Consider the following 25,891-nt stretch of genomic DNA (forward strand, 5'->3'; position numbering starts at 1 on the left):
AGTTCACTGCTCTTCCTGTGTCAGTGCAATGACGGCGGAGCAATTTCTCATGTCGGGGCTTCAATACAAGAGGGACATTACAGATGAGCAGCATGGAGGTATTTGGATGTTTTTTGGTGTGTCTTTTTGAATGAAGAAAAGTGAGCACCATTCACAACCATTATGGACAAATACTGCTGCGTGGACACCCCCCCCCCCCCCATAACTCAGAGAAGGCACGGAGGACTCTGAAAATTCTCCCAGCCCTTAGTCGACATGAGGGTGAGTAGATAATGAGTGAAATTTGAATTTTGGGTGAACTATCCCTTCAATGTTTCGTTTCCTGCTGCACAGTCTGTAGGTGAACACATTAAAACCTAAACAGTTCAGCTGATAGATCCAAGCTCCGATTCTGTGCCACAGATCTCAGGTTATCAGGCAATTTGACCCAGAGAGCAACACATAGTGACTTGACACACCTTCACCTGAGAGATATTCAGGAGACTGACAGACAATCAATCCTGATTGGGCTGCAGCCAGGGAGCAGGTCAGAGACTCAGGAGGGAACCAAAAATTTGACTTCAACATTATAAATGCATAATAACAACAAGAGCAGAAACATCACTGCCATGCAAAGCACAATAAAACAGCGATGATACTCTAACAACTTGACCAGCAGGTGGCTCACAGTGTCCATCTTGGACCCTGACACCACAGCAGTGTTTGTAAAAAAAGATCTCGTCTTACACTGAAGAGGAGATAGGAATGTCTCAACATGCCCCCACCCCCAACACCCAACATACAGAGAGAGAGAGAGAGAGAGAGAGAAATTCCACACCCTCAGATCACAGACATTGGAATGAAAGAAGAGAAGAGGAACACAAACTGAACTGAAAACAAAAGGAAGCCACACAAACACACACACACGCACACAAGCACACACACACACACACACACACACACACACACAGCTCATGATTGCAATGGGACAATCATGAGGAACCAGAAGCTCCTCATGGTCTTGTTTGCTTCCTCATGTAAAGACAAGATGACATGAAAAATGAAAAATGAAAAATATTAACAGAGATATGAATTTTACCCTATGCGATAAAGGGATAGTTCAACATTTTGGCAATTTCCCTCTTGCCATAATCCCTATAGTCATAGAAGTAGGTTCATTACCTTTAATTATCGGTGCATCTTGTTTTGAGATCTGTGGGGCAGAGATGGTTCAGGTCCCCTGTCTCTCATCAAACCCATCAAAAACACAATCCAACAACGCCAAAACGTGGATAAGGTGTGACCTGCACATTTGCCATGCTGAACTATCCCTTTAATATTACTGTCATCCCAAATGAAAACTGATAATGTAGATATTTTCCCTGGTATAGGGACACATGTGTCATGTACATTTCTGTGTGGGTTGACTTTGCAATTTGTAAAAAAACATGCAGACATGTGACAGGTGAGAGCTTAGGTAACAACAGTCACTTTAACTTTAATCCTTTAACTAACAGCAGTCATGTGGTCATGCCTAGATGAGGTGCTGAAGTTCAGGCATAAGTAAGTACAGTGGCTCTGAGGGATCATCTCACTGCAGCTTGAGAAAACAAATTCAGAAACAACTTCATTGATTTGACAACACATGCGCTGCAAAAACTCACAACACAAAGCTTTTCTGGGAACACAAAATAGGGATGGACACAGTTAAATAAATTGAATCAGAATAAAGTGGAGCTGAATTATCAGCGCAATGTTTACCAGGATGTGAAAAGATACCAAACGTTTGGAGCTTGGTATCAAAACCTCTTTCCCTGATGATACGAGCTGCTGAGATAATGTGTTCATGAGGAAAAAGCAGTAGCCTATTTTTCAACTGTGCCCTTTGACCTTTGACCACAACCTCTAACAACTCACTGGGTCCAGCTGAATGTTTGGACCAAATTTGAGGAGCTTCCATTGATTTATAGAGATATCGTGGTGATGAGAACAGGACTTGAAAACACATCACCTCCAGCTCTGTCACTCAGTGGAGTCATTGTAACAACTGCATTATGAGTGACACCCACCCACCGACACACTTACACACACATGAGGTGAACATATACTGCTCCAATAAGATAACCTCAGGCTAAGGAGGAGTGTCAGAGTTGAACCTGTTGAATCCTGAGAAGTGAGCTGCCTGCAATGGGGAGGAAATCCTATAGGTTTATTTATCTGAAAGGACTGAAACTAGCTACTTGTCTTGTGTAACATTAGCATTACAAGGTGTTAGCATCAACTTTTAGCATTGGCATTAAAGGTAGCAGTGGTGCACATACTCCAGGGCGACAGGGATCACAGAATTAAATCATGATAACAAACAGGAGGCACACTCTGATTGTCCAAATCTATTTATTGTTGTTGTTTGATTTGCTGAGGCTTTGAGTGTGATTTTTTCACAGCTTTCCGTCCCAACCATGGACTATGTGGCACAATCCAGGGGCATGTTGCCTACAATATGTATAAAATATATATGAGACCTATTACAAATTATGTCTTCTCCGTACAAATATATGTATCTGCCATCATTGATGGGATCATTGATCATTGAGGTAAGGGGAGTGGAGGGGGAAAGGAGTTAGGAGAGGCATGGGACACAGGAAAACCCAGTAAACTGTGGTGGTGATCCCATTAAAAAGGCCCAGGACTTTTCTTCTTAATGTGTTGAGATCTGATATTGTGGTGAGAATTTGGTCAGTTTTACAGGGCGTAAAATTTGAGTGTTGGCGTACAAACTAGTGTGTTGTAGGCTATGTGTTGACAGAACAGCCAACATTCATCTCTGTTACCTCCTGTTTCTGCCAACTCCCTCCATCCACAGAGCTTTGGCCTCAGAACACTTCCAATTTGCACACAGGTCAGAGTGAGATTAACAGTAAAGTTTTGCTTTACAGGAACTACAAAATGACTGATTCTTTGCTGTGATTGGTTTTGTTTGCAGTACCGACAACAGGAAAGAATTTTGCACAGTGAGGAAGTAAAGGAGAAACTTTTACTTCCTCCTTCACTGAGACAAGGGCAAATGAGCATGATAAATATCACAAAGAAAACATAAATATTACTGCAAACAAGAGTGATGGATATGAAAATAAGATAACTGTCAAGAATAAAAATAGATTTGTTGCCAAATTTGAAAACTGGGGCAGAAACACTGGTCTGAGGTGTTTGTGCATGCCAGCAGCATTAGCCTACAGTAACAGGTTCTTCTGGTTAATATACCACCCGTGAAAACTCCGTCAGGGATTAATGACACTGGACTCCGTGGTGTGTGGATAGATCTTTCCATCGTTCTTTTCACACAATCTCACCCCAGATCTTCTTTTGTCACTCCTCAAATAGCAGAGTGTCAGGTTCCAACTTCTTGTGTGTGTCTGGTCCTTTGTGTATCTTTGTGCTTGTGTCTCCATGTGTGAATCAGTTGTGTATGGTCAACTGAAGCTGATGTGTTTTGGGGCATTTTTTCCTTTTTTTAGACTGGACAGTGAAGGGAGACAGGAAAAGTTGGAGAAATAACGGGGGAATGACGCATGCAAGCAACGCACGCGCGTAATCTAATCTAATCTTATTTTAATTCAATTGTGGGTCTTTGGTTGTGGTTGGTCTTGGCTCGGCATTACAGTCTGACAGAAGCAGGAAGGAAACATCTACGCACACACACACATGGACACATACACATCTGGTTGTATATGTTAAGAATCTGAGTCTCAGGGTGTGAGCCACTTCCTGGTATGTTTTTGCTCCACATCCACAAGGAAGGAAGAGGTGTGGCGTGGCAGCAGCCTGTCGCTGGAGGATTTCATCTGTGGAGGTTGATACAGTGTTGCTGTATGATGTTCAGAGGACGGTGATGCTCATTGTGAGGCGTGTAGTCAGCCGTGTTGTTGCCATGGTTAGGGTTAGGGGTTATTTGGCTTGATTAGCGGCCATGCTTGTGAGCTACCAAAGCAGCTACATCCGGTTGGTGAGGCCTTCCGGTCTCTTCGCGCTAACTGATTGGCAGATATTTCCATCGCTCAATCAGGAGCAGTAAAATAACGGAATTAGCACAACACACCTAAAAACTGGACAAATAATTGTCCAGACAGGCCACGCCCTGCGATCAGCAGGAAATCTGCAAATCTGCCCCCAGTCCTAACAACCATCTTAAATCAGCAGGTTGTCTTCACTGTGAGCTGCTTTAAGTGACACTGCGGTAAGCATACGGTTGCCACAAACCCCTATCAGACCCCTTCTCCTTGCCCAAATTTGGGTTAGCTGGCAGTTACGGGCGGAGTCAGACAGACAAGATGGCGATGATGTGTCCTGTTTGGCCTATGAATTATTGCATCATTCCGACATATTTTGTGAAGTCCTTGAACTTTGACCTTGTTCCCCAAAATCTTATTTATTTTTTATCCCTGAGACATTTGTGCTGACAAAGTTTGTGTTATCTTATTATTATTCCATCTGGCTTCATATCAGACCCTGCCCTCCACTCCAATGCTTCCCACAGGGATTTAGATCACAGACCAGAAAAGCAGCTGAAACACTCTGTGGTTACTCAGAGTACATTAGTCTCTAGGCTTTGTCCTTACTTGCCGTTTACTGCAGCTTCCTGTCTGTGATGTGAAACGCTGAGCTCCCCATCCCCCTCCCCTCTCTCTCTCCTTCGCTCGCTCTCTCCTTCTATCTCCTTCCCACCATGCTTGGTTTCACGTCGCACTTGGTCACCGCCCCACCTGTGCACGGGTAGCTTTGTGAAAACAACCTGGTAGCGCAGTAGCATGTAACTCATCAAAAAGTGTTGGCTGACATAGGCTATGTATCGCAACATGTCGAGGTCCCATGTTCTCCTTGTTGGTGCCTTTCTTCTCACCCTGCTCATGTAAGTTTTTTTTACTTTCACTACAGATGTACAGTTTTACTTCTGCAAAACAACAGCTGTTCTGAGTTTAAGGCTTTTACAGACATAAATGTTCATCTGTGCGCCGCTTCTGCCCGTTTAGATAAGAGTGAGGCTACATTATAACAACAATATGTGTGATGAATCCACGTGGAAATGATAAATTAAACTTGAGACGAGTTTAAAATCATTATGTTTGTTTGTCAGAGGGATTACGGCGGGGGGATGGTGTGTAGATGCTGAGTTTTCGGATGATTCATTAACATTGCTTTTAATTCGTTTTCCTCTTAAGTCTGACGCATGTTGTTTGACAAAGTGGGTGTGCATTACAGACCAGATGAGCTCTGTCTCTGCAAGTTGCTCAACGGCTGGATTAATTTTCATTTCCATAAATACATTTTAAGATTCATCTCTGAGAGAAAACAGCACAATAACAACTATTTGAAATATATATTCATTATTTTTCACATAAGATTAGATAAAGATCTGAACGCAAAACCACGTGAACAGTCAGCTTTACGTGATGTTACAGTCTCACGATGTTCAGGAAATACTTGATGATCTAAGCCTAAACTGCCCTGAACCTATACCCGCTCTACTTTGTTTTAAGCGTTAGTCCCTCATTATTCCGTTATTTTTCAATTATGCCGACTTGTGTTTGTTTGTGAGCAGATCGCGTCGTTGTACACCATCAACAGTCTTTGTTAGAAAAATGTAACTTTGTGCGAGAGATTTGAAATATTCTAAGAGAAAGAAACAAAATTAGTTAGGCCTCCAACCGTTGCATTAGAGAGGGACAGGTGAGTCTACTTTCCCCCTAAAAAGAACCACACCGAATTAATTCACAGGATCCAAAACGTAGGGGGATGTTCATCCAAGTCGCCAACAACAACATCCAGACTATGGTGTCATTTTGAAGGCTGAATTAGCACCAACTCCAAACCAGAGCAGCTGGCTCCACTTGACGCTAATTAAAGCCTCACCTGTCAGCCTCGCCTCGTACAAACCCACACCAGTCAAGTGCCGAAAATATCATAAAAGGACCCAAAGCAAAGGAAACGCACGCACCGAAGCTTCTTCACCGCGGAGAAAAAGCTCCCTGTGGAGATTTATGATGAATATAATGAATTTACAACAAGAAAATGAAACGCTGCTGCTGTTAACAAGGTAGAGGAGGTCTGGGACAATATGACTGATAGGCTCAGTGACACAAAGTTCCTTCTATTTCAGCATCACGTGAACTGTCGTGTCAGGTGCGTTTCATAGCACAATGGGTAGAGCAGGTTCAACAGGGCTTTTTAGTCCTAGCAGCAGTGAGTCAGAGTTCGAATCCCCTCCTATTGACCGTTAGCCTACTGCGTGTTCCCCTCACTCCCCGTTTTCTGTCTCTCTCCACCGTCCTCTTGAAATAAGATAGCCAGGCCTAGGCCTACTTTAAAACCCACATCAAAGGGACACAATTAATGCTGATAGCCTTTTAACATTTAATTCATTTAATAGACCTAAATAAGTACACAAAATGTATTAAGTTATTTTAACAAGTGATAGTGATAAATATTTATCATATTTATCAGCTATTAGTATATAATGATTAATCCCACTGATCACACAATTGACTCTATGCTAGGCTATTTACCAAATCCATCAATTCAAGGAGACAAGGACTGCAGGTGATAGTGAATCAACCAATCTTAAATTTTAAATGCCTCAGTTTCATTTTTTTAAATAATTTAATTTGGCCTAGTTTGATTTCCTTTGGTGTAGCATAGGCTACATGGTTGGTTGGTTGGTTTACTTTATTAATCCCTCTGAAGGGAAATTGATGATTTAGGGTAATTTTATTTTATAATATATATTAACATTTTTAATGAATTAGCCTACATTATTTTATATCTTATGATTTTATCATACATGACGGTGAGTGTAAAAGCACCAGCAGTACTGTCTTTTGGACATTAAAAAAAACAAAAAAAAAACATAAATGGAGTTCATCTTAACCTTAATCCTGCTCCAGACCAGCATGAGTCACCATGGTTACAAGGCATTCGTTTTAACTATTTTGATGGAACAGAGTTGTGTCTCTTAAAAGTTAGATGGAAAGAGAAATGTTGGTTTAAACTACAGATGTTAGCTACAGACAATGGAAATGAACTGAACCAACACCTACAAACCAGAAAAAGAGACAATATATTTGAGATGCATCAGGGATTTTAATTTATGTAGAAAAATGGTTATTAGAAGTATTGAGTATGAACTACTAAAGCACAGTTATTCTTTAAGATTTTATTTTAGGTTTTAAAGCCTCCTGGCTTTAGTGTGTTATCCCAACCATTTGTTTTAACTATGGTGCAGAGATGTATCATGTTTTATAACATATTGTTGATATAAAATCAAATAAAATCAACTCTCTCCACTCTTATTTATATCAGATAAACTGTGACAAATCATGTCAATCCTTCAATCACTTATTAATTTTTTTCAAACCACACAACACTAGAAAATCAACAGACTGAACACCCAGCGATTCACAAAAAACAAAACTGAGCAGATCGTATCAGACATTTAGTTCACTGGTGATCACGTTGCTCATTTTATCAATTGTGTGACAGGTTTATCTTCATATTTCACTCCCATGACGTGTTCATGTTGAACAGCTCAGTTTCAAATGACAACAGGATGTGCTTTCTAAGACTCCTACTCTTCTACCAAATGGTCTTTGATGGTGTAATCTGAGATGCAATGCACGTGGGTATGGCAACTCACTAAAGCAGAAGTTAAAATAGTGTTTAAGGAGAAACAAGCAGAACTATTTGCTGTCTTTGTATGAAACGTGTGTTATCCGGAAGTGCTCAGAAGATCATTAAAAACACCCACTTGTCTCACTTTGCACAGTAACTGCATCGTTCTGTGCAATTTATGTGTGACCGTTTGTCTCTTATGTTATTTTGGTTTAATGTTTTCAATGACTGGTTCCCATTATCAGATGTCTGATATCATTATGTGTGTAAGTGCTGCAGGAATAAGTGCAGCAGGCATGTTCATGCAAATAGTTTGTTTGTCTCCTGACACTTTACTGACTAATAGTTGATTTTTAATTAACCCATTATTTATTTAGTATGCATATTATTAAACATATCATGAGTGAGTGTTTTAATCCAACTGTGTCTATAAATTACATACTAATTAGTATCAACTTATGAAGACTGATACATAAGTGATGAATGAAATATTACAGTATGATGGTGTTTAACTATTGCCTTGTGTGTACTTATAAGTGTTAGCGTAGTCTGAGGTTGCTGTTGGTTTTCTGTTTCTTTCTGTCTTTCTGTGAGGATATAGAATGAAAAAACACGTTCACTAATGAGCAAGTGTGAAAATAAGAGAAGTGAGTGAGTAAGTGTGAAAATAAGAGAAGTGAGTATGTGAGAAAAAGCAACAAGTCCTGCCTTAAGGTCACACAATGTTTTTTAAGTGAGGAAATGACTGCTGAAGGCAAAAAAAGGCCACTGCTGCTCGCTGCCCCCTCTAAAAATAAAACACCCCTGAGCTTTTACTGATAAAACCCAAAGGAAGTGGGAAAATAATAAACATCTCTAGCTACTGCTCAGATCCTGCACTGCTCACATTAAAACACAGCTTTACAACATGGCTTCTATCTGCTGTAACAATAGATCAGACAAACAAGTGAGGGAGACTAGGCTCCAGTACACAGGAGGTGATCTGGGGTGTTAACCTGGGAGGAATGAATCCCCCTGGGGGGCATATAACAACGGAAAAAGCAGCACCACAACAAACCTTGCTATAAAAAGTCTGTCTTTCACAACTAAAAACTTAATCTAAAACCTGCTGTTTTTGTTGGGTTTGTGGTTTCTGAATGAGTAAATGTAGATCTTAAAAATGTGTAAAAGTCTATACATAGGTGGTCGAACACTGTGCTGTGTTTCCAGATACAGAGGTAAATCATTATCTTGTGCCTTCTTGTTGAATGGTTGGAGTCTAGTGATCATTTTGACCTTGTAAATGTTCTCCGACAGTTTATCGTAACAACAACAGCCTATGACTGGGCTCCACCTGTCAGGACCCACCACCAACACACTGGGTGTGAATGTTGAACTGAAAAACATTTACTATAGGTGTTTATATAGTGATGAAAGGCTGAAAGTCAAATGGTGAAAAAACACCACAACATCAAAATAAATACTAATGCAGATTGATTTTAGCTATAGTTTTGTAAAACAACCAAATAATTAATCACGTACATTAACAAATAAATGTAAACTAACCATCACTGTCCTCACTTCACACCACCAGTGTACAGTAGTCTGGCTCTGGCTGCGTCTTACTCCACCATCTCTGTTATAGATAAATGACATTTGACCACAGTCACTATTTGTCACTACAAGTGAAACATCAGTTCGCAATATGGTTGCGTTTCATTCAGCTGATTCAGTGTCAGGGTACATGATGATAAACCAGATGTTCAAAATGTCTCTTGTGCAAAGAGTTGTTGAACACATTTGTCTTGTTGTTGTGAATGGAAGATGTTTGACAGTGCAGGTTATGTGTGAAGTATGCCTTGGACAAATGGATGAGGCGATGATGAGCAAACGGTATACTTATCTTAACAATTTCACATACAACAGATAGTTGGTGAATCTCCAAGTGCACATTGACAGTGTTTAGATTAAACTGAACAAGTCATTCACCATAGACATACAGTACAGTATGAGTGTGAAACCTGAAATATCGCATCTACAACACCATGTAATGGACCTCAGTTGCCCTGGGTACCATGATATACACAGTCTCAGTACCAGCTTCATTAGATTTAGGCTAAAATCAGACCCAAAGATCACGATTTCGGTTAACAGTCCTGCTTAGGTAGGACTCATGTGAGAGTCGAATCTCTTTTGAAAGTCCTGAGTCTGACTGACCAATCCCTCATGGCAGCCACCTTCATGTACAGAGTTTTGTACGATTTGTGCTACATTCTTCCTCTGCTCCTGTCATAATTGCTGTGGCCACTAGATGGAACCTTAAAAAACCGTAAATATTGATCATAATAAGCCGCTGAACCTAAGTGACCTGAGTTTGTGTGACCGATGTTGTTCTGGCCTGCTCGATGCTAATTGTTTCGCCAAGAGGTCAATGACCACTCCACGCAAGTGGATTTGCGCGTCTTTTATGGGTGGGTGAGTTTAACTTCAGTACCGCTAACCGCCACACGCCGTCACTTCTCCTTACTGGTGCCTCGTGACTGTGACTATACCCGTGGACCTCCGTTACACTTGGATCTGTCCAACTGTGATCAGATCCCTTGAGAAGAAGGCAAACGACAGGTCTGAATGGGGTCATAGCTGTTTAGGTACTTGACAGATGCCCCCTGCTGCATGAAGGAAACGTATCATCAAAGTGCCCCCCCCCTATCTCCCACCACCTCTGAGAGTGAAAGACCTCTGCAAAGCAGAAAGAGAGATGGGCTATGACTCACACGGTTACAAGATGTCATTAATATGATGTGCAAAGGAGTGATCAGAAAAAATGATTATTCTTTTGGTAGGTGCCAGTGCCACCTCCCAACAAGATGCCGCCCTTGTTTACATTGCAAATTCAGTCGTTAAAATTGAGGATGTAATACTGGGTAAGACAAGTTATACCAGGATAAACATAATGTGATAAACCATTGCAATTTAAAACAATCTTTTGGCCTCCAGATGTGTCTGCAAGTGTAGACACTGTTTTTTGGTGAGAACAGCACCTGTAACAAACTCGTCACAACCAAAACCATATTCATTGTCTGTGCTGGAACATTTTTCTGTCCAGTGCGGTGCCCATGTTGTTTACATTGCAAATTCAGTTGTTGAGATTCAGGATGTGATGGTAATCATCACATCCCCTTGCTAATGCAAGTCAAAATAGTTTTGGCTCACTGAAAGATGACTACAAAAATGGACGCGTCTGTCCTTTTGGTTGTTTAACATGGCTGAAAATCATCATCTATTAATGGTGTTCCCGCTCTGCCCGCTCCCGTTGATTTTTATTCCTGTTCCGTCTCAATCACGGGATTAATAAAACTTTGACTCCCATCCTGCGGGAATTCCCGACAAATGTCATCCTCGATCATGAAGACAGTAATATGAGCTGACATGGACAGGTACACAAGGCGTGTCCATTGAAACTGAGCTGTATACATAGAGGCCCCCAGGCTTTAAAAGTGCCATCTTTGTGGTGTAGGCTATTGTCTACTGTGTGTTGTGAAACATGATTGATGTGTATGCGTTCGTTCTTCTTCCAACAAGGTTTCCCATTCATCACCTGGACTAAAGAATCCACCACAGGTTTATTAAGCTTACGAACAATTTTCATAATAACACTCAAAAGATGTTTTATTAGCATTTGCACCATTACATTACATTTATTGTTTATTTGTGACGGGACTTTGCATATTAATGAACATTATAAAAAATGTAAATACACCAGATTTAGCTCAGGGCTAATTTCCATCTGTAGTCCCGCGGCACACATAACGACAATTATACAAAACCATTGCTTCTCTGTACAGCTGCATGCAGGGCAGTGATCCATCAGCCTCACACAGACAACTAACAGGCTAACTAACATTCGGAGACATAACCCTGGTGTAGCCACTGTGTTTTCCTCTGTTAAATTGACACAAGTGGATCTAGACACAGGCCCTGAAAACTTTAAACAAACTAAATCAAAGCCTCAGTCTCACCGTAAGAAAAGGTGGTGCACATCTGTCCGACAGGTTAGTTAGATCTATCACCTTTATTTATTCAGGGGGGCCAATTGAGAGCAAGCTCTCATTTCCAATGGCGCCCTGATCACAGCACAATACAAATCAAACACATTACAATACATATCCATAATATACATTCAACAGTAGCACATAGTGAATTCAAGAAGCACATGTACATTCAGAATTCATAAGATCAACAAGAATGTTTTTAAAATGATTAAAAGGAATCAGTGTATCCAACTGAAGCTGAGACAGTAAATTATTCCATTTAAAAGGAGCAAAATAAACAAAAGCGAGTTTCCCTACCTCCGTTTTAACAGCTGGGATATTAAGAGCCAGTGGGTTTTGTGTACGAGTGTGATATTTAAAAGATCTGAAGCTTAGTAGGCTAGATAGGTACAGTGGAAGTTTTTTTAGCAGTGCCTTATAAATAAACAATATACAGTGTTGCTCCCTTCTTAGGGCTAGGGAAGTCCAACCCACATTATGATAAAGATGACAATGATGGGTCATCTAATAGCCGAATGATAAATTGTATCTAGTGGTTTAAGAACAGAGGGAGAAGCATGTAAATAATGTTACCATAATCTAAAACGGATAAAAATGTAGCATGCACTATCTGCCTTCTACAGTGCTGAGGAAGACAGGATTTATTTCTATAAAAGAATGCCAATAGAGGCTTCAGCTTTTTTAAAAGTTCTGTAACATGTCATTTAAAAGACAATTTATCATCCAGCCATATACCCAAATACTTATAACAAGAAACCCTTTCCAAGGGTGTCCCATCCTCTGTGTCCAGGGTAAAGTTATTTAAGTCAACAGTACGTTTTTTTTGTTAAAATCATGTACTTTGATTTTCCTGGATTTAAAACCAATTTAAGACTAGTCAGAGTTCTTTGGATAATACGGAAATCATCTTGGAGATTATTTAGAGCATGTTGAACAGATGGAGCAAAAGAGTATATGATTGAATCATCAGCATACAGATGAGTTAAGCTATTTATGACACCACAATTAAAATCATTAATATAAATAGAAAAAAGCAGAGGTCCTCATCCCTCATGGCAGCCACCTTCATGTACAGAGTTTTGTACGATTTGTGCTATATTCTCCCTCTGCTCCTGTCATAATTGCTGTGGCCACTAGATGGAACCTTAAAAAAAACGTAAATATTGATCATAATAAGCCGCTGAACCTAAGTGACCTGAGTTTGTGTGACCGATGTTGTTCTGGCCTGCTCGATGCTAATTGTTTCGCCAAGAGGTCAATGACCACTCCACGCAAGTGGATTTGCACGTCTTTTATGGGTGGGTGAGTTTAACTTCAGTACCGCTAACCGCCACACGCTGTCACTTCTCCTTACTGGTGCCTCGTGACTGTGACTATACCCGTGGACCTCCGTTACACTTGGATCTGTCCAACTGTGATCAGATCCCCTTGAGAAGAAGGCAAACGACAGGTCTGAATGGGGTCATAGCTGTTTAGGTACTTGACAGATGCCCCCTGCTGCATGAAGGAAACGTATCATCAAAGTGCCCCCCCCCTATCTCCCACCACCTCTGAGAGTGAAAGACCTCTGCAAAGCAGAAAGAGAGATGGGCTATGACTCACACGGTTACAAGATGTCATTAATATGATGTGCAAAGGAGTGATCAGAAAAAATTATTATTCTTTTGGTAGGTGCCAGTGCCACCTCCCAACAAGATGCCGCCCTTTTTTACATTGCAAATTCAGTCGTTAAAATTGAGGATGTAATACTGGGTAAGACAAGTTATACCAGGATAAACATAATGTGATAAACCATTGCAATTTAAAACAATCTTTTGGCCTCCAGGTGTGTCTGCAAGTGTAGACACCGTTTTTTGGCGAGAACAGCACCTGTAACAAACTCGTCACAACCAAAACCATATTTAACCAAATATAAATAGAAAAAAGCAGAGGTCCTAGAACCGAACCCTGTGGTACCCCTTTGTATATGTTTAAAATTTCTGATTTAAAACCATCGCCACACACAGTTTGGGATCGATCAGTTAAGTAATTCCCAACCCATTTACAAGTGTTGTAATCAAAACCAATGTTATGCAGACGCTCAAGAAGGATGGTATGATCAACCGTGTCAAAAGCCTTAGAGAGGTCTATGAAAAGGGCAACACAATCAAGATTACTCTCTAATGCTTGAGCGATATCATTCACAACCTTAGCAGTAGCTGTAATAGTGCTATGCCCAGGCCTAAAACCAGACTGACAAACATTTAAAATTGAAAATTCAGATAAAAAGGATCTTTTTTGATTGCTAATCAAGCGTTCTAAAATTTTCGCCAAGCAGGGCAACTTAGAGATTGGACGGTAATTATTCAATTCATTTGTAGGGCCACCTTTGTGCAGAGGAGTTACAAATGCTGTTTTCCACAAGCTAGGAATACAACCAGTTAAAAGGGTCAGGTTAAAAATGTGCAAAAGGATGTCAACAATAAAGGGTGCAGCTAGTATCAGAAGTCTAGTATTTAAAAGGTCAGCCCCAGTAGGCTTCCTAGGATCAAGACTACACAGTGCACTAAGAACTAAGATAATTAGCCAGTTAGTTAGTTGGGGTCAAGGCGTTCTGGCCATTTCTTTTGTTCTCCTGACGTTGAGGTGGAGTTGATGGGTGAATTGTACAACCGAGTCATGATGTATGTAGATGTATTAGACGGGGGGTGAGTGCTGAGTTGTAGCCTCCCGATCAACAGGCGCCCTTACCCAAACTGAGGTCCACGAAGACAAACCCAATGAAGGTGCCTAGGGAATCTAAGTGCTGGAGGAGGTGCAACAGGCGGGTCCTCCTATATAGGAAAATTCAAAGGGGTCCAGTTTGGGGAGGACTACTGGCAGGGTGGTGTTTACCAGTAGATTCTCAGTGCACTTCAGGTGGGATTTGAAGGCAACAGAGCTATTGTTATATTATTCTTAAATGTGGCCGTTTTGGTCAAGTCCATATTTATTAGCCCACTGCTCTGAATACGAGTCACCTAAACATACAAGTGTTGATTTCTGCTATGAATTTGTCATCATATCTGTTGCAGAGTGAATGTAGATCACTGCTGCGTTAGAGGGCGTCGCCCTGGAACCTTTGTCACCACTTGGTCGCACTGCACGCAGAAGCTGGGCGCGCGCACTGCGCGCGGCTTCTCGGGCGCTTGGGTGGTCGCACTGGGAGCGTACTTCTCCTCCTCTCCGCGCCGGTCAGACATCGACTGCAGTCGTTCATACTCGTATTCACTCGGTTTTCCACACACACGTCATTTTAAACGTGTGTGTGTGTGTGTGTGTGTCTCATGTGCAGACGCAACGGTCAAATATGTAGATGGACAAGCAACAACTTAGTTAATCATCATTTAATTATTTTATTTTGAAAATTGACCGGATTCTCTCGCGTGAAAAATAGAAATGAACCGATCTGAAGCGCTGCAGGCGCGCGCACTGCGCTCCACAGCGCGAGATGTGCGACCAGGCAGACCGGTTAACATGTGCGCCTATCTGAAACTGCCTCCGCTCCAGGGCGCTGCGCTTCGGTTCCGCGTCCAGTGCGACCAAGCTGTCAGTGGGCTCGTGTTACCCCGCCCTGGAAAAATAGGCACACCTATTGTGTTGCACATGCAATGTTCCGCCTGCTGGCTAATGTGTGCCATGTGTGCATGTAGCTGCCAATGTGAGTAAATCCATCATTGCAGAATTGTGCAGATACTGCACCGGGCCCACCTGCAGCGAGGACTATAGGCACAACACATGGGGTGGGTGGTCCACCAACTGAGCTAAACACCACCCCACAAGGGGTGACTGTTCATCCTAGTTAAATTTTAACTAGGAAGTAAGTTTGAGTTTAGTCGCTCATTTACAAGTTTCTCTGGGAGATTTAGTGGAATGCACTGCAAAATCCCCTCACATTTCGAAGCACACGCTCCAGGTGTTCCACGTAGCACTGGATCTGAGATAAGCGTGGGGGACAGCTCTGATCTCCACTGGGAGTTGGTTTTAGCAGGGGCCAGCATCATCACTCTGTTCAATTTTAACTCTGGATTCCTAATGATCTGCTGGGCTCATACACATGGAACATTTCTGAAAAAATATTCAGGGCCTTGGCCATTTACTGTAGTTAGCCTATACAGACAATAACTAACAAATTTTGAAATAAACACGACATCTGACAGGAAGGAAGTAAAGGACCTGAGAAATGGAGTCACATATTTTCTATTCTTAGTTTTAGTCGAAACCAGAGCAACAGCATTGTGAAAAAAAAAAACTGCAGCTGTGTGGTCTTGTATAATGAACCAGTGATGAGGAGAGTGACATTAAAGCAGAAGTAAGTGATATATTTGTGTTAATATAAGTCTTAAATAGTTATATCTTCCGACAGCAATCACTTACATAGAGTGTTTGGACTGAAACACGGGTCTGTCAGTCACTCTGCTCTGCTCTGAGTCGAGGAGAAAACATTTATCGTATCTGGAACGCAGCATTAGCCAAAACGACCGGACCACTTACTTCTGCTTTAATTAATAACATTAAATGAGACATATTATGCCCCTTTTCCACAAATTATAATAGTTCCCAGATGTCTTAAAGACATATCTGTGACATACCTCGGTCAAAATACCCCAATGTAGGATGGAAACGCTAGGGCGGCGTTTTCAGATTTTCCTGTTTCCAAAAAATACCATTTTCACCCCCCGAAAACACCGTATCCACGAACAATATGCCGAAACAATAAAATACTTACGTGGATTCAAAAAATCTTTTCGTGTGGATGGGCTTATCGTGCCTATCCCTTTTTTAAATGCAAATGAACAACTGCTTGCCCTGCCCAACCACTTCTACTGGTAATACAAGGTAGGGGTGGTATGCAAATTCGAAAACGAATGACTCATTGTCAGGCAACTGAGGGAACAGCTCATAAAACCAAATGGATTTCAACCTAGGGTTGCAAATTACAGATTTTTTTGTCAATGCTCACATTTTGGGGGCCAAAGGCAAGCCAAACACCCAAATAACATATTAAAGAGCCTTCAAAAAGTGATATTTCCATAATATGTCCCCTTTAAACACGGAGACTTAAAGTGTGGGTTGAATTAAATGTGCCAAACTTAAGGAGGCAGTGAGAGAGAAGCATCGTTCTTTGTCTCAAAACAGAACTTTTTCAGTCTCATCTTTATTTAGTAGGTTTTTTTATTTTTTATTTTGCAGTCAGTCATTCATTGAGTTATTGGGGCTGAAATCAAGGAGAAGAAATAAAGGAGCACTTAAAAATGTGACTCATACTAAACTATGACCGCTCTGTGCTCTTGGAAGATGTAGCAAAGAGGGAGGAGGTACAGGTAACTGATAACTCAGTTGTAATGTCTCTCTTTACCAATGGCATAGTCATTTTCATCAAGTTTAGTTTTTCCTCATTTATGCTCAGGCTGGACACATCCTTGTCCACAGTCTCGTCACCTCCCGTCTAGATTACTGTAACTCTCTCCTCTGCGGTCTCCCCCACAAGTCTCTCCATAAGCTTCAATTGGTTCAAAACTCTGCTGCACATACAGTATCGTCACCAAAACCCCTTCTTCCCACCATATCACCCCCATCCTACAGCAACTTCACTGGCTCCCGGTCACACTAAAAATCCAGTTCAAAATCCTTCTGTACACTTTCAAAGCTATCCACAACCTTGCCCCTCCATACCTGTCTGACCTCCTCCACATTGCCACTCCAGCACGCTCCCTCAGACCCTCCTCCTCTCTCCACCTCACTGTGCCCCCTGCTCACCTCAGCACCATGGGGAGCAGAGCTTTCAGTCGCTCAGCTCCCCGACTCTGGAACTCTTTACCATCTGACATCCGTAACACAGATTCTCTCCCTCTTTTCAAAACACAACTCAAAACCCACCTGTTTAAAATTGCCTACCCACTCCACCACCCCTAACTCCAACATTTCCCTTCACTCTGCACAGTTTTATTCATTTGCTCTTTTTATTCATTTTTGCTGATGTTTTAAATGTTGTTTATTGTATGTTTCTTGTGTTTTGATGTTGTTTATTGTTGATTTTTACTGATGCTCTCTGTAAAGTGTCCTTGAGTGGCGTGAAAGGCGCTTCCTAAATAATATAATAATAATAATAATAATAATAATAATAATAATATTATTATTATTATTATTATTATTATTATTATTATTATTATTATTATTATTATTATTATTATTATTATTATTATTAATATAAATGTTACAATATACTATAACATCAGTGTAGCTGCTCTTGTAATATAGACTCCTCATAACTCTGGTTGACTTGTTCCTATGTCTCTTCACAGAGCAGCCTATGTCCACCTGGGATATCCACTCCCATTCGGGTAAGAGACAATGCATGAAACTAAACATGTAGCCAATGAACCACCTCATTGATCAAACCTACAGCAAAACCTCAATAAAGTCTATAAAGAGAATGTCAGAAAACAAACTTTCACTTCTGTAAAACAAAACTGCACATAATGAAGCATTGTGGTGATTTTTGTCACCACCCAGGAGTTACAGGTTTCATACTGAAGCAGTTTTGTGACTTCTTCCCTTCCCTTCTCAGCTTACAGAAACCATGCCCACAGTGTGTCACCTATCCGCCACAAATCAAGTTCATAGAGAAAAAAGATTGCCCAGGAAAAGGCAGCTGGGCGATCAGTGACCTACAGATGGACACTGGGTGAGAATACACTTCTCTTTCTCTTAGCATAGAGAAAGTGCAGCGTTAGTTATAGCTACTTACCCCTACTTTTTATTCTTGTCTTGTTACAAAACACAACTAGTGTTAACCTAGATAATAAAGGGTGGAGAAATGTGCATAAAAATAGATCAGATTGAGCTGCTCCACTGTCGCCATCTTGTCAGGGTCTGGCTCTGCCCGCTAAATCCCAGATTATTATGGTCTAAGAGGTTGGAGTATCAGTGGAGCTGAGTGACTCCTTCATACCTTGGTGGTTATCTAGTGGTTAATAAAGTGCTATTTTTGCTGTAAAGTCTGACATTTTAACATCGGAGTCTATGGGGACTGTTGCAAACTCACTCTGGTGATCAGTAGAGGCCCCATGAGAATTAAGTGCTTATATTATAAGGGCGTAATGACTAGTTAGTGCTCGTGTAACATTGCAATATGGAATGCTAATATGAAACTAGTCATCAAAATTGCCATAATTATGTCAAATGACGGTTAGTATTGTAGCCTATCTTTTGTTTGATGTTATGTGTTTTCCTTTGTGCTGTATTCTAATCCTAGTGTGCACCTTAGGCCGTATTAGTTTCTCTTTTGTGAACTATTAAATGAAGTTTGATTTGATCTTTGCTTTTTTCTTCCAGACTGAAGTACAACCAGCCAAGCACACAGAAAGGGTAAGCCACTAAAAAACAGATTTTCCAGATTTCTCCATTGAATTTACATATGACAACCTCTCACGGCATCTCACTTCATCTCTCATTTAAAGCATGTTAGTGCTTTTTTATGTGAGTGCTACATGTTCATCTACATCCCAGTGAAACCAATACCATAACACAACAGCAGCTGACATGATCATAATGTTGCTCGAACCATAAAGCAGTAGTTTTTTCTCCGTTGGCAAGATGATCCATCCACTTGAGCTGTGTTATATAATAACTGATGACCCACCTTCAGTGTCAGGTGTCATTAGTCATGAGGGAGTGTACAGCCAGCATGCACACTGCAGGGGTGTCAAGGAAAACCTGTGAGGCAAGGAAAGGTATCTTTATTTATATAGCGCATTTCATACCAAGGCAACTCAATGTGCTTTACATAAAGACAAAACATTTCAAAAGAACAGCATAAAACTTTTTGTTTTTAATTGTAAACATTAAACATGGAGTTAAAAGCAAAAAAAGAAGAATAAAGTAGAAGAAAAGAAAATAGATCAATTTTAAAGTTCTTAAAAAGAGCTCAGCTATAAGCACATGAAAAGAGAAATGTTTTTAACCTGGATTTAAAAGTGCTCACAGTTGGGTCTGATTTCAGTTCTGCTGGTATTGTTACACTTGTGTGCATAACAGCTAAATGCTGCTTCACCATGTCTGGTTTGTTTGAACTCTGTGCTCCACTATCTGACCTGAGTCAGTAGATCTCAGAGCTCTACTGGGTTTATACTCTATGTCATTCATGTATTCTGGATCTAAACCATTCAGTAATTTGTAAACCAGTAGCAGAACTTTATAATCTATTCTGTAGCTGACTGGGAGCCAATGTAAGGTCAAGGTCTTAAGAACTGGGGTGATATGATCTGATCTCTTTGTTCTGGTTAAAACTCGAGCTGCAGCGTTCTGAATGAGCTGCAGCTGTTTGATACTTTTTTGGGGGAGTAAAGTCAGAAGACTGTTATAGTAGTCTAGTCTATTGGAGATTAAAGTACGAATCAGCTTCTCCTGATCTGTTTGGGACATAAAACCCTTAATTCTGGACATGTTAAGTGGATAAAAGGCTGATTTGGTGACTTATTTGATATGACTGTTGAAGGAGTCTATCAGCACACCAAGCTTTTGGACTTGGTCTTTAGTTTCTAAAGACAGTGACTCAAGGTGTTTACTGACAGCAACCCTCTTCTCTTTATTGCCAAAAACAATGGGCCTCATTCACCAATATCTTCTTAAGAACCTTCTTAGATTCTTTCTTAAGTTGTTCTTAAGAGGTTCCTTAAGAAAACCCTACGTCAGATTCATCAACGCGTTCGTAAGCCTCAGAATTGTTCGCAGCTGTGTTCCTACTTGATGAATGCCATCTCCTCGTAAGTTGAGGGCGTGTGCCAGGTGAGTCTAATTAACATAGGATTAGCATAGGTAACCGCCCCATCAATGCCCGTAAAAGGGCATGAGACTGCAGGGCCGTGTGCACACAGCACCCACAGGCACTGAGCAGAGAAGGTGAAGTGAGAAAGAAAGTTGAAATGCTCAAATGAAAATCTGGGAGGGAGCACCAGACTCCAAACATAAAAAGAACTAAAGTAGTGAAGTGGCGCTACTGTGGCAGGAATGAAACTAAGAAACAAACAAAAGGCTTATATTTAGTTTATATTTTTATATTTATATTTATATTTATATTTATATTTATATTTATATTTATATTTAGGCTATATTTAGTAGCCAGCAGTGGATGCAGCTCTTCGGGTTGTTATCAGAGAGACCACACTCTCACGTGTGCCATCATAAATATCATCATATTATCATATATTTAAAAAAATAAATGAAAACAGTTGTGTGTAGTGTGAACACTTAAAAAAAAAAAACTGATATGAATTAAGTGTCTATAATGTTTTTTTTAAGAAACTGCAATGATTTGTCTATTATTATTAATATATAATTATTAAAAACATCATAAAAGATAAGAAAATAATTCTTATTCAAATCATATAATATCATACAACTGCAGAACAAAAGAAAACACTATAATCGGTTATTTTTGCAGAAGTCAGTTAAGTCAGAAGTCATGACGGAACGATACGAAACGGAGCCGTTTTCGAGGTAAATACAGGGTAAATACGGAGACTGCTTGCTGAAAAACTGTCCCTGAACGCAACGCGCATCAGCGGTTTTGTATGAATTTACCTCGAAAACGGCTCCGTTTCGTATCGTTCCGTCATTATCTCATAGCGTGGTGGTTGTGCAGCTCACAACTTGTCTACAAAAGCGCTGTGGAGTTTTGGGATGTTGAATTGAGTTTAATGAGGGAAACCAAGAAATTCCGTTAGCCTCCATAGCGTAGCTCTGAGCAGCCAGCTGCTGCGCTCCGCCGTACTGAAAATAGCTTACACCTACAATTAAAGGTAATGAACCTACTGCTATGACTATAGCGATTATGGCAATGGGCCAATTTGCCAAAATGTTGAACTATCCCTTTAACACTGGTATTCCCCTTTATGTACCTTTTACTCACAGACACAGAGGTTAACTGAATGTCTGGAGTTATCTGTAAGTCAAAGAACACACAGAAATTATCAGAAAGTGCCAAATCCTTGATATCAACAGAAGAAATGTCAACAACTGTAGAGATAACCAGATCCAGAGTGTGGCCTCCAGTGTGCGTGGGCCCTTTCACATGTTGGAAGAGGCCAAAAGTATCAAGTAGAGAACAAAGTCTTTGGCATTTGTGTCCATGTTATTGTCTATGTGAATGTTAAAATCCCCTGTTATGATAAAAAAAAGTTGTAGACAGTGCAGATAACTGACAGCAGTTCAGCAAACTCATGAAAGAATTTTCCTCGGTATTTTGGTGGTCTATAAATTATTAGGAAACGAAAACAACAAAACAGAGATATTCAAAAGAGCCTAAAATCACCAAATACAGTTTCCTTGCACTGAAACACTGATTTAAAAATGGCAGCAACTCCCACGCCTTTCTTACCACTTCGAAACACTTATTCATAAAACTGAAATTTGTTGGTGCTGCCTTATTGAGAACGGTACCGATGCTACATTCAGTCAGCCATGTTTCACTAAGAAATACAAAGTCTAGATTATGAATGAATACTTTATTCTAGTCTAGATTATAGGTCATGATGATGAGTGATCTGATATTGAGTTGGGCTAACCTTGTGGAGATAACAGGAGACACTGGTGAGTTTCGAGGTTGACAAGCTATACTCAATAAATTGGTAGATTAAATTGAACCCTTTTTATTTCTCACCAGTTTGATCACTTTTCTGTTACCTGTCATCACAGGGATTGAGAAAGCTGCCTGAACTCCATAGGGCCCTGATTTTTCCTGGGGAAGATCATTCTTTATATCAGCAACCTGGATCTGGCACATATCAGTCTCACAGATATGATGATTCAGGGGAGGTGGAGGGGAAGTAGTGGAGCTGTGCATAAAGCCTATTTAAAAATAAAAGAAATACAGCAAAAAAGAAAAATACAAAGTCACTGCTAATCTTCTAGGTATTCTGTTTCCCTCTCCCTTGTCTTTCTTCTCTAAGATCAGCCCAACTAGGCCATGTGACTGAAAGACCCTCAACACCTGAGAGTGTTTCCTAGATGCTACAGTATACAAATGGGAATCAGCTGTGATTGATGCTCAATCAACTATTTTTCAAAAGCAATGAAACAAAATACAGGACATAAATTTGTTTCAGTCTACAGTGTGAACTGATGTTAACTTTAGCCTTAGCCTTTAGGTTCGGTTTTGAACATGAGGTTTTCTGTTTTGATTGACACATTTTTCAATACTTTTAACACGTTTTCAAAACTCTTTGCACAGTTAACACAACATCAGCCTGTGTGGGCTATTAATTAACACATTTTTAGATTTGCAATGTGATGTCTAAAATGTAGCCACTGTTTCTTTATTCTCTCCAGACGCACTGACGTGAACGCTGTGACAAACTGGAACGCTCCTCTGGTTTGGGAGGGAACCTTTGACCCTGTGGTAATTGATGCCATCTATAAGAAAATGGACCCAAGGATCGCTGTGGTGGTGCTCGCTGTGGGCAAGTAGGTTCACAGGCTAATTACTGACTGAAGCTGAAATCTAACTTATGAATCCTGCTCACCATCCGTGATGTAGTGCAACTGTAATTGTCTTGTCTTAGAATAATTGTTGATGTTTCTGGTTTGCTTTACTCCATCTGTGTAGATACACCCGCTTCCTGAAAGGCTTCCTGGAGACGGGTGAAAAGTACTTTTTTGTTGACTTCAGGCTCACTTACTACATCTTCACGGACAATAAAGAGAATGTTCCCAAGGTGAGTTGTAAGTAAGTAAAGAAGGAAGTCCTGTACACTGCTCTTGCTCACCATAACAATTAATTGATTGGTCCCAACATTTCATTCTCTGTCAACCATTGTTGCACCTTAGACATAGGTATTTACTGGATTCACAGTATCCCAAATACATATACTGAACATTTTGGTCTCTCTTTGAAGGTATACCTCTAATGAAGGTTCAGATTACTAAACTGTGGTGCTGATCAAGAGCAGTGTGCAGTCTGTTCGTCTTGCCATGACTGTACAGTGATTATTGACAATGATTGACTCATTGACATAAAGTCCATAGAAAATTACAAATAGAACTGATTAGTTTTGTTGACATATTGTCCCTCACTGGTCAGATTGAACTGCGTAAAGGCCGGAAGATCACAATTCTGGACGTCCCCAGCGCCACCCGCTGGCAGGATGTAGTACTAAGCAGGATGAAGAGGGCCATGGATGCCATCGACAAACAGGTACAGTATGAAGAGAAATTTTCACAACTGTACGCAGGATGAGAGCTAGTGACATTTTAATCTGTATTAGTTTGTATAGTGCTCTGAATTTTTGCTTGTTGGTTTATTATTTAGTGGCACATTTCAGATTATCTAAGGGCTCTCTTCTGTTTCCAATTCTCATCTGTCTTGATTTCAGATCCGTCAAGAAGCAGATTATCTTTTTATGATGGATGTCGACAGCGTCTTCCACAACCGCTTCGGAGCAGAGTCCCTCAGCCCGCTATCTGCTGTGCTTCACCGTGGCTACTATAAGGTCTTGATCTTTCTCGTAGACACACTGTTCAGTCATACACTGAAGTAATTTTATGATCTACTAGTTTTTATTTGTCATGTGTCTTGTTTTCTTATGAGCTACAGCATTAACTACCCTTTCAAATATTATCCACTGACATCATTTTTAATCAATAATTTATTACATATCTTTTCCTCAGACATCCAGAGATGGTTTTCCATATGAGCGTCGGCCCCAGTCCACGGCATACATTCCTGCTGGGGCAGGAGACTACTACTACACTGCTGCTGTGTGGGGTGGATACCTGGAGGAGATGTACAAGCTGGTCAAGTAGGCAAAACCAAATAATTTTCTCTCTACTTATTTGCAAGGCAATGTATATTGGAAAGAGGCAGAGATGATGGGCTTAAGCATACTGAATGGGGAGAGGCTTTTGCCTTAGAAATACTATAACGTATATGTTTTTTTAAATCTTTAGCCTGGATTTAGTGTCTTTCTGACATTTTGTCCTTCAAGTTTTTGAGGTTCATGTCACAACTAATTTACCAGATTTTGTTTCTGCCATCACCCTCTTGTCTCAGAGTTCTGTTTCATTTATTCATCAGGTATTGTTACCTTCAGTCAGAGGAGGACGCCAAGCATAGCATTGAAGCTGTGTGGCAGGAGGAGAGTCACCTTAACAGGTACCTTGTTACAATCAACAATTCCCTCATCTTTCCACATACGTTTGTTCTACATTCATAATGGGTGTAAAGTGGGCAGGGGGAAAGTTGGACCAGAGACCTGGGTTGACATCCATAAATTGGTATTTGCTGAGATTTAGGCAAGAAAAACATTTAAAGATGATGGTATGAACGCAATTAACGCTGTTTTGTGTACTTCCGGTGGCGGCTGACCCGTAACCTTTGGAGACAGGCAATCCAGGCAAAGCGATGTACCCACGCTGTTATTCTTCACTTTATTAGGTTTTAATATTTTTTCATGCGAGTGACGAACCGTTTAGATGACCAATTTGTGGTTAGTTTATCCACATGACGATGAAGTTTGCTCCGATGATGTTCTCGGAGCAGTGAAGCTCCACCTGTGGAGCAGCGACCGTAACGGAGCATCACAGAGGCAGCAGCCCGGTCTGCGGAGCCGGTCGGCTGGTTAAACTTTGTGGTCACCCCGGGGTAAAACAGAGAGCCAATCAACGTACCCCCAGGTCTTTAGAGGTTTTCTGCCACCTGGTTTAAGTCTTTTTTGGAGATAAATGTTGGTCTCATGAGTTGTTGTTATGAATGTTTGTTATGCAGTGAGTTAAGCACTCAAGGCCACTGTGCCATTAGATAATGTAATGAAATCTTAAGCCCCCAAAAGTTATGTTGGATGTCCTAAACAAAAGAAAAAAAAGGTTCATGTCCCTGTAAGGAAATCGATACTGAAACCAATACAGAGTTCTACAAACAGATAATTTTATTGTTTAATTAACAGTATTTTCTTTAACTGTCATGCAGGTACCTGTTGTACAACAAACCAACCAAGGTACTGTCTCCAGAATTTCTGTGGTCGGACTACGACGCTGTGCCAGCAGACATCAAAGTGGTCAGGATCTCCCAGCTGGTTAAGAACTATGCAGAGGTGCGGCCCAATGGTGGAAACTGAAATACTAGTAAAAGGAAGTCACACATTCACAGCCCTGATGGAAAAAAAACGTTACTTTTTAAACCGACATTTCGACCATGTCTGCAA

General features: G+C 40.7%; 1 protein-coding gene across 1 annotated transcript; it reads left to right on the forward strand.

The window, feature by feature from the left end:
• The first annotated feature begins 4,682 nt into the window (after positions 1 to 4,682).
• LOC146990077 (globoside alpha-1,3-N-acetylgalactosaminyltransferase 1-like) lies at positions 4,683 to 25,891 on the forward strand. Its single transcript, XM_085768455.1, has 11 exons — positions 4,683 to 4,885; positions 17,996 to 18,034; positions 18,262 to 18,378; positions 19,029 to 19,061; positions 23,022 to 23,156; positions 23,299 to 23,407; positions 23,773 to 23,886; positions 24,065 to 24,181; positions 24,360 to 24,490; positions 24,766 to 24,843; positions 25,657 to 25,891. The coding sequence occupies exons 1-11, from the start codon at positions 4,821 to 4,823 to the stop codon at positions 25,802 to 25,804; spliced, it is 1,086 nt and encodes a 361-aa protein (XP_085624581.1). The 5' UTR covers positions 4,683 to 4,820; the 3' UTR covers positions 25,805 to 25,891.

Source organism: Trachurus japonicus, chromosome 3 (genome assembly GCF_045865225.1).
Source record: "Trachurus japonicus isolate A0001 chromosome 3, Traja_1.0".
Classification (NCBI taxonomy): Eukaryota; Metazoa; Chordata; class Actinopteri; order Carangiformes; family Carangidae; genus Trachurus; species Trachurus japonicus.

What these genes read in the sequence shown, in the direction of transcription:
- LOC146990077 (XM_085768455.1), top strand. Translation starts at nt 4,821, where the DNA reads ATGTATCGCAACATGTCGAGGTCCCATGTTCTCCTTGTTGGTGCCTTT. An exon ending in TGGATGCCATCGACAAACAG is followed by an intron (nt 23,887 to 24,064) that starts GTACAGTATGAA and finishes TCTTGATTTCAG; the next exon opens with ATCCGTCAAGAAGCAGATTA. An exon ending in GAGATGTACAAGCTGGTCAA is followed by an intron (nt 24,491 to 24,765) that starts GTAGGCAAAACC and finishes TTTATTCATCAG; the next exon opens with GTATTGTTACCTTCAGTCAG.